General features: G+C 38.7%; 1 protein-coding gene across 1 annotated transcript in view; it reads right to left on the bottom strand.

Annotated features, from left to right (window-relative positions):
- Nucleotides 1–1,974: 1,974 nt before the first annotated feature.
- The window catches only part of LOC119834099 (tetratricopeptide repeat protein 7B), a 13,909-nt gene continuing 6,329 nt past the window's right edge, over nucleotides 1,975–9,554 (bottom strand). The window contains exons 9-19 of the mRNA XM_038358385.1: nucleotides 9,482–9,492; nucleotides 9,254–9,418; nucleotides 8,208–8,330; nucleotides 7,776–7,925; nucleotides 7,214–7,417; nucleotides 6,979–7,111; nucleotides 6,066–6,210; nucleotides 5,564–5,645; nucleotides 5,129–5,234; nucleotides 4,546–4,769; nucleotides 1,975–4,149 (exon numbers count right to left, since the gene is read on the bottom strand). Of these exons, the coding sequence (XP_038214313.1) occupies nucleotides 4,558–4,769; nucleotides 5,129–5,234; nucleotides 5,564–5,645; nucleotides 6,066–6,210; nucleotides 6,979–7,111; nucleotides 7,214–7,417; nucleotides 7,776–7,925; nucleotides 8,208–8,330; nucleotides 9,254–9,418; nucleotides 9,482–9,492 (1,331 nt within the window). The 3' untranslated portion in view covers nucleotides 1,975–4,149; nucleotides 4,546–4,557. The remainder of the gene's footprint in view (nucleotides 4,150–4,545; nucleotides 4,770–5,128; nucleotides 5,235–5,563; nucleotides 5,646–6,065; nucleotides 6,211–6,978; nucleotides 7,112–7,213; nucleotides 7,418–7,775; nucleotides 7,926–8,207; nucleotides 8,331–9,253; nucleotides 9,419–9,481; nucleotides 9,493–9,554) is intronic.

The following is a 9,554-nucleotide window of genomic DNA, read 5'->3' as shown; positions in this document are numbered from 1 at the left end:
TAAATATTGATAAAAATTATGTATTATTAATCAAACATATGAACGTATAAATCACGCGGCCGGATCTCGTACTATAAGAAAAGAGAAAAAGCGGTATGAAATTCTGAAATAATTAAAAACTAATAATGTAATTAAATATTAATAACATTAATATGGAATTACATAGAAGATAAATCAAAGCTCTTGAACATATTACTTTTTAAGTATTATTCACATGAATTAAGGTATAGCTTGCCTTTAGTGCTTTCCCGCTCTTGCTTATACCTTATATATATGGTGTTAGAGCGAAACAGCATGTTACAGCTAACCAGTAATAGGAAACGAACACACAAATAAAGTAGAAAAATTGAAAAGTAAAATATATAAGTAAATGTATTGTATATATATATGTTACATTAGAAAAATATGAATATGAAATATAATGAAAACCATAGATTATACACTTATAAACTGGCAATGAAAACTATGTTTAGAGTAAAAGGAATGTATTGTTTTACGCTTTTGGTGTAAACGTGTTTGGTATGACTATTCACTGAATAAATATATACATCAACTATAGTAATTAAAATAATTACACATTTATTCAATTAAATGATCAATCAGATTTTTTCTTTAATTAATAAATAGGTCAGGTAAATGACATAAACATTTAGATTTTTATAAGAAAATTATACGAAACGTAGTACATATAGCCCAGACTGATAAATATAGATTCAAAATAGTTTAAGTATTGCCAAGAACTAATTGAGTTCTATTGTCTGACCTAAAATCTGTAAACGTTTACTAAAAACTATATTTGGTTCTTTGTGAATGCAGTTACTTTGAATAATAAAGCTAATTAGTTATTTGTTATTTTACTTTCATTACGTAGCAAATTTACAAATAATTCTCAACTACAATCTCAGACCGTGAAGTGAGACACACACATAAAGTTAAAAAAAATAATAATAAAACGCTATAATGATAGAACCAACTAAATCGTCTCACTTGCTCTTAGTTTAACACCGCCGTTACCAAGATTATAATGAATGTTTCAAACGCGAAGGATTTGTGAAGTTTTTAGGATTTTTACGTCTTCTCTTGGGAGAGATATATTGGGATATAATATGACCATTTAGATTTGCTTTTAGAAGGTCAAATTATATCATACCAATTCATGTTATGTATGTCATCATAGCTACTTTGATCCATTTAATGTAATATTCGTTCAACAAACATCGTGGTCTGAGATCATAGCGCATAATAATTTAAAGGAAACCACTAGATATCTCAACTACGTGAAGCTACACAATATCTATAAAACTATAATATTTGCAAAATATACAATGAATGGACGGGATGCATTATGCTTTCATTCTATTTATTTTTCTGACAATGATGTACAGTTCTGAACTAAATTCACGACCTCAAAATTGTATGGCTGTCACTGTCTAACGCATTAAAAATTATATTTGCTTCTCGTCTCCACTTGCAGCACACTTCAGACCGATCGAATTATTTGTTAAGAACTGTTCATCAGTTTATTATGAAGTGATTCAAATTTACAAAAGATAATTTCTATTACATTTTTTTTTTATTTTCACTTTGTTAAGCATAAAAATAACGAATCTTTATTTCTTATGAGATAAGCGCTGTTGCTATTGAATTTTCACACGTTAGGATATACCTACTTTGACGATAAACAAAACTCTTTTAAATTATAGTTGTTTTTCTTTATTTAGTTCACGACGAAAAATATATTTTTTTATTTTTATTCATAGGTTTGACGGCTGATTTATATGTCCTTGAATTAGTCCAAACACATTAAAAGTTGATACGATAATTCTAACAGTTACGAGCCGAGTGAAATAGCTACCATCACCTTATTTGTATAACTCAACATTTCACCGATTCCCACAAAGTAAATAACTGTAAAATTAAAAATACCAAATTTTTCAAACGCTTTTTATTTATTACATATTATTCAACCTTTTATATCATGACCAGTCTCGTCGGAAAATTACTTTAATATTTATGCGTTGCGTATCTAACAAAAAATATTACAAACCAAACCATCATTATGTTCCAATACTTCGCTATATGTCAGGACTTCCCAAATGGAAAAAAAAAAAACCACCAAAACTAATAAACCACAAAAAATCTGGGTCATAATAAAAAAAACTGATTCGAAATCGGTTGAAATACGCCAACATCACACTACCAGACTCGTATTCATATAAATCTCGAAAACGTTCGCGTAGATAAGTCTAAAATCTATTCTAATGAACATCTCACTAATGTTTTTTATTATTTTCGTACACGACGCTTTAATATCATTTAAAATTCGATAAATATTTACAAAAGTTAAGACACGGGGATTATTGAATACATTTACGAGTAAATCGAGAATATTATATATTTAAAAAACGGCGGAGACAGCCGCTGAAATTCGCTTTGGTGTTTTACTTGGGAGTTATTTCAATACACGATGAAATTTCTAAATATCTCTCGTCGTACTTCTATAACAGGATAATTTTTTTATTTTGAAAAAAAAATCATTCATTAACATCATAAAACAAATATTTTAATGTGTCTCTATAATTCACAAAAATCAAGGTTATTTTATCGAGGAATCAATAGTAAATTTACTAAAATTTTTCTTAAACTCATTTTAGAAAAAGAGACAAAACATTAATAAAATGTTACGAAAAAAAGCAATAAAAATTCACAGCTGTATTTTTTTTGTTCAAATTAAGATCAGTTAGTTAGATATGAAAAAGCCAGATTGTTGGCTTCGATTTTGGTTATTGGGACGACACATATCGTAAACACTTACTTACGTGATAAATACTTCTTGGATCAGTACTAAAACTGAAGTAAATCTATCGAAAAGGTGAATTTAGGAATACTGTGACGCCATCTTTGTGACGTCATTGCAAGAATGACGTATTAAAATTGAAGTTATCGTATGATAAAATTGTTAGACACAAGTTTGACCCTTAACACGACGACATTAAAGTCTTATTAAGTCTTTTAGCTTCAATAGAACCGCTTTAATATTACATCGAATGACACACACAGGGAAGACTATATCGATTTTTTTATATATTAAGTACAACAAGAAGGTTTTCATGAAGTTTATATTGGAATTATTATGTTTACGTAAACCATTAAATTTTTTTGTTTTTATTTTTTTAATTTTTTGTTGGGAGCGAAGATTTATTTGTACGACGTTAATTTAGATTTTTCGATTGAAAACATTTCATACAGCGAAATCATTAATTAAATTTTAAAAATTAATGTACTTTTTTGTAGTATTAACAAATAAAAAAAATAATTACATTTGTTACACACATGTGTCAATTACTACAAGCAATTAGAATCTCCCTCCAATCAAAATATAATATTTAGATGTTGTCGATAAAATATCGGCAAAACAATTAAATTCTCTGGTGACACTGATTTTAATCGCTATTTCTTTGCATCGAATCAGATTGGAGCGAGATAAAGTCAAAAAATGAATTAAAAAAATGTTTTATACATATTTCTGATAATAAAAAAAATTAAGAAATGGTTAAACCCACTTGTAATAACATTAACCAATATTTGAAATACAAATAATAAACTACCAATGTGCGCACAATCTTATCAAGCCTTGAATGTCAAAATCTTTATCACAAGATGGCGCTTTTTGCAAAAAAAAATATTCACAATACATGATACTTGTAATTTCTTTTTATACTATATAGTATGTCGCGTACGAAAAGAGTCAACGGAATATTTCTATAATTCAGATTACTTTTTATTTAAACGAATTAAACTTTTGGTTACGGAGCCATCTATCGGCCATATTCGGTAACTGATTTCGTTGCGTAATGTACCTACAGTATAACAGACCACAACAACCTCGCCAACATAGAATAGAACCACACATGGCAGTCGTCAGCTGTCTCGCTCACACGTACGCGCTCGCTCGCTTGCTATCTCTCTCCCACTCGCGGTAAAGCTACAATTCTAGTGTATATTGACGCGGGTGTTCGTGGCCGCTCGTTGTGGATACAACTCGAGTTAACATGAACTTTCGCTTAAACATAACCCTTATATAATAGTTAAGTTCGACGTCACGTGACGCTTTTGGCAGTACCATTACCCTCCCACCCAGTTGGATTCCTGAAAAATAGAAGAATTTGTTAATTTCTAATTTGATTTTGTATGTGGTACTCGAGCACGCTTTGGCACGAATTGAGCCAGCTCGCACCGGGGAAGTCCCATACCCTCACAGAAGACCGGTGTGAAATATCATACTGTTGTATTCCGTTCGGGGAGCGGGGGAGCCGGAGGCCTATATCTTCTTCCTTCCCCTCCCTAACTTTTTCCTTTATTCCTCTCACCAATCCTTTCTTAATACTTTCCCAATTTAAAGTTGGCAATTCATTTGAGGAGGCGAAAGGTCTGCAATGGATCTTATGCCTCTCTTAAGATTTATGGGCGGCGGTAGCGCTTACGATCAGACGTCCCCCCAGCTCCTTTGCCGACTGTGACATAATATTGTGAACATAAGCGCACCGGCGAGAGCGGTCAGAGCGCGGGGCAGAGCGGGTGCAGCGGGTGCAGCGGGTGCAGCGCCAGCGCGGCGGCGGCGGCGTCGGCGGCGGCGGCGGGCTCGCCCAGCGCCGCCAGCACCAGCGCCAGGCGGCGCCACGTGTCGGCGCGCGCCGGCTCCAGCGCGCCCGCGTCGCGCAGCGTGCGCTCCGCCAGCCGCAGCCAGCCCAGCTCGTAGTACGCGCCGCCTGCGCGCGCGCGTGTGCAAATGGAACAAAGCGACTTCCGTGAGCGACATATTGGAAACACGTACATACGTAATTTTCCATCACATTTATTAAATACAGTTGTAGATATCAATGTTAACAGGAAAAAAATGACTGGCATAATTATTAAATATTACAAAATTCTCTCTTTATCATAGATCAAACTGACTCGAAGAATCAAATGCGTACTTTTCGAGATTTTCGGAAATTATCTATATGACACCAAAGTATACCAAAAAAAACAAATATAACCCAAAATTACACACATAAAACTCAACATTCACTTTCGGCTCGAAGGACCAATACTGATCATAGATTGAAAAGAACAATTGCATACTAACCTAACTGTACCATACTGTCGATGTGTGTGGGATGTATCGCTAACGCATTTTGATAGCACTGCCGCGCCTCCTCCCACTCGCCGCTCGCACTGTGAACTCGCCCACGCTGAAAAAATATTATAATTACTATTTAATGCACAAAAATGTTTTGGATACTGTTTTATTATGTGTTTCCACAATCATTTCAAATCAAGAAATTTATTAGACTCTTACAATGATAAAAGAACTATCCGCTATTTACCAAAAGCACATTATAAATTATCCCAAACTGATAAAAATTCCATACGAAACACAAAAGAACACATCAGTTGAAAAAATATAAATGTACAAACATAAAAAAATTGGCTAACAGATGCAATCCGCCGTCTTTTGGGAACGTCGATGAAAGAATATTATTAAAAAACACTCATTTATTTATAATATGTTCAGCGTTACCGTATACAAAACAAGGTGACTGAAAGGAGTGAGCGCCGCGGCCTCCGACACGCACCCCGCTGCCGCGCTCGATCTGCCCAACCTGTATAGAAACGTAGAAGCAACAGCTATGTAGATAACAACGAGTGTTCAAGTTTTGATTCACGAATCAAATCATCTGAATTTAAGATTCTTCTTAATTTGAAAATTTTCATTAATCATAAATATTAATCCTTATGCGGAATTTCAAGTTCGGATTCGCGTCTTTCGCCGTACTACGGGATCGTGTCGAGCAAGTTTATTCCTTGAATCTCTTGAATCCTTTCTGAATCCCTTTCCAATTCAAAGTCGGCAAATCATTTGTAGAACGAACTTACGAAATTAGGGCTCTCCAACTATTCATGGGCGGCGATAGCGCCTACCATCAAGCGATCCACCGGCTCCGATACCGACGACGCCATAAGAAGAAAGGATCGAACAAAAGTAGTGGGGTGCGGAGGTGCGCGGCGGAGGCTGGGCTCACCTGAGGCACAGGTCGGCGAGCAGCAGCCAGGCGTGCGCGCGCGGGGCGGCCAGCGGCGCGCGGCGCGGCGCCGACTGCGACGACGCGCCCTCCGACAGCGCGCGCTCCACGCGGTACGCGCCCGCCGACTCCGCGCGCACCGACGCTGCGCCGCCGCCACGTGCGTTACGTCACGCGTTACTTGTGTGTGTGTGCATAGGGGGGGGGGGGGACATCAAACGAATCCGACTGAATGACCAGACGGCTGGAGCCTAGGGCGACTGAGTGAGGAACCTATGGCTTATCCGAGCGTTGTCCAGTAGGACTGGAAGGAAGTACCACACCCCCACAGAAAACCGGCGTGAAATAGTGGCATGCCACTGTGTTTTGTACGGTGAGTGGGGGAGCCGGAGGCCCATTTCCTTTTCCTCACCCATCACAGTCCATTCCTTTTTTCCAGTCTTTATTCCTTTCCTTTTCCCTTTGCGAATGTTCATGGGCGGTGGTGATCGCTTACCATCAGGGGAACCACCAGCTCAGTTGCCCGCTATGACATAAAAAAAAAAAAAATCCAACCCCCTTAAATATTGTTTTTAGGAGGTTGGAACAAGCTCATTGGTTGACACAACTATCGGGATTATGTCTCGACTTATTGAGAAATAGTTTTTATTTTTGTTTTCTTTTTCTATAAAAGAACTCTATCGAATTAGGATAATATCCTGTAATGATAGTAGGTTCTCATTGGTGTGAATAAATAAATGTTATGTTATGAGGTGTGATGTGTATGGAGTATGGTGGTGTAGCACTTAAGACACATAACCACACGTCATGTAAGATGTCATGTTAAAACATGTGATGTCGTATAATGCGATTTGATGCTTTTTAAGTGTGTAACTGTGTGGTGCATGAACATGTAGCGAGTGACATGACTCACCCGCATCCCGGTTGCTATGCATGTCGTCGTGCAGCGAGTCGGAGAGCGCGTCGAGGTCGGCGTAGTGGTGCTCGCCCTCCTCCTCCGCGCTGTTCAGCAGCTTCAGCAGCTCCTTGCCCGTCGCCAGCGCCGCCTGCAACGCGCCGCGTGCGGTGAGACGGGGTGGCGGGGGAGTGTGGGTGCGGGGTGCGGGGGTGCGAGGGGGGCGGGGCGGGGGCGGGGGGCGCGCGCTCACCTCGCCGCCGTCCCAGAGCGCCTGCAGCGCGGCGAGCGTCCACAGCGGCCACTCGGCGGCGGGGTAGTGGTGGCGCGCGAGGCGGGCGGCGGACAGCGCGCGCGCGCCGCGCGGCCCGGCCGCGGCGCAGGACCACAGCGAGGCGGCGAGGCGCAGGCCGCCGCCGCACTCCGCGCGGCACGACAGGCACGCGCGCGTCGCGTCCTGTCAACGCACGCATTATTACACCCGGATTAGCTTCACTTCTATATTCTAACGTAAACGACTACTGTAAGATTGGATATGGATCCGTTGTAAACGGACAAATTTGATTCAAACTTTATACGCTTATCGAAGATCGGTGGCAAGACAATAATTACACGAGTTTACCTTATTACTGTGACTAGGATTGTAAATCAATAATTTCCTCGAATATGAGACCAAGTGAGACAATTTAGTCGATACTGTCTATAATTGTTTACTAATAATTGTTTGTTTTTGTAATTATAATTTGGTATATTAACGACGAAATCAGAATCAATTTGACTCTTTCTTTTTATTCTTAGATACAAACTCAACTCACCATGGCCTCATTCAGCATACCCATATACATGTACTGCAAGGCGAGGTGATAGAACGCGAGGTGGTCGTTGTCGTCCAGCTGGACACTCTTCACCAAGTACTTCAGGCTAATGTCGTTCTCGCTGTCCTTCTCGATGCGGCAGTTTGCTTTCTTCAACATTCACAAGTGTTTCTATGTACACAAACTACATACAACACAAAACACAAATGCAGTAAAAAAATTGTTTAACAGGCTCGAAGGACCATCAAAACTTAAACGCACAATTTCCTCACTTCACATTAATAAAATTTAACTTTTCACTGTGGCAGTGATTCTATTATCTTTAGTTTTTTATTTTTATTCGATTGTATTAAATTTTTTCACAGTAATATCATTACAATGTATTTCCCATCTGACCTAAGCACAGCTATACAAAAAGCTCAAGCGACATACCTGTGCCTTCATCTGGTGCCCAATAGCGCACTGCAGGTAGCAGCGCGCCAACATCGGCGAGGGTTGCTCCTTCTCCCTCTCTATCCGCAGCGCGTCCTCAGCGAACTGAATGCCCTCCTCTATCTATGCATACGCCACTTTATTAACCAATATTGACACTTCTTATTGTATCTAAGTTAAGTCCCGAGTCCCCTAGTGGGGTATGGGGCAGATGATATACATATGACTCACTAATCGATTTTTTATGGACAATTGATCAGATTCAGTTCTTCGGAAAGGTTAAAATAGTTGTGTTTGAATTGAATGACATGGAGCGGGTAGTGAGTAATATATAATTTTGAGACGAGAGGTTTATAAAAGTTATATTTGCAAATAAAATAACATTTTACAAAAGGAAACTGTATGAAGTACTGGTATAGTTGAATAATTCTTGTATGTTTGCACACACCATATATAACTACATTTAGTTAAAATATGGAACTCAAGGTCTATTTGTGTTTTACATTATGTTGTATTACTTTTTGTAAATAATGACTGTTTGTTTCTGTAAAAAATAAAATAAAATAATAATAAAAAAAGTTATAACAGTTCAATTCAAATTGACAAAACAAGGCAAATTAAAACATTTAGATGTAACTTTATTATCAATGAAAGAAATGTATGTTTTGCTAAAGGCCATTTTACACTTGGAATTTGTTTTTTTTTAATATCCGCATAAATCTTCGAATGACATGTCATAACATCATAAAATCGTATAACCACTACATATTGATTTTTATATATCAAAACTAATGTTACAAGAGGAGACATTTGTGTGTTTGTAGATATTCTTTAATTATTACAAGCATAATGTTTCCTACAAAAATTACTCGACCGATAACAAAAATTCTTTCACAAATAGAAAGCTGTATTTTTACCGAGTTACAAAAAGCTATAAATGTCTATCCGTCTGTCTGTCCGCGATACAGTCAAAAACGAGTACATCGATTGTCATGTTATCATAGCACGAGTGATGAGTAAGTGATACAGTGTAGTGCGGCGCTCACCCAGGCGGCGCGGTAGCAGGTGGCGGCGGCGACGCGGCGCAGCGACGCGTCGCGCGGCACGAGCGGCGCCGCGCGGCGCGCCACGCCCGCCGCGCGCACCAGCGCGCTCCACGCGCTGCTGCCTGCGCACATAACGGATTCGTGTTCGGTTACAGTGTTTGGGATCTATTTTACCCAATACATTACTAAAGATCTAGACAGGTACTTAAAAGATTTTTATATATCCACATGGGCGTGTTCTTAAATGTGCTTGCACGCTTATATATGTACGTGCGTTTGTGTGCGCGCGTGTGTGTGTGCG

This window comes from Zerene cesonia, chromosome 18 (genome assembly GCF_012273895.1).
Source record: "Zerene cesonia ecotype Mississippi chromosome 18, Zerene_cesonia_1.1, whole genome shotgun sequence".
NCBI lineage: Eukaryota > Metazoa > Arthropoda > Insecta > Lepidoptera > Pieridae > Zerene > Zerene cesonia.
Note: the sequence above shows the minus strand (reverse complement) of the source record. Positions and strands in the feature narration are given on the sequence as shown.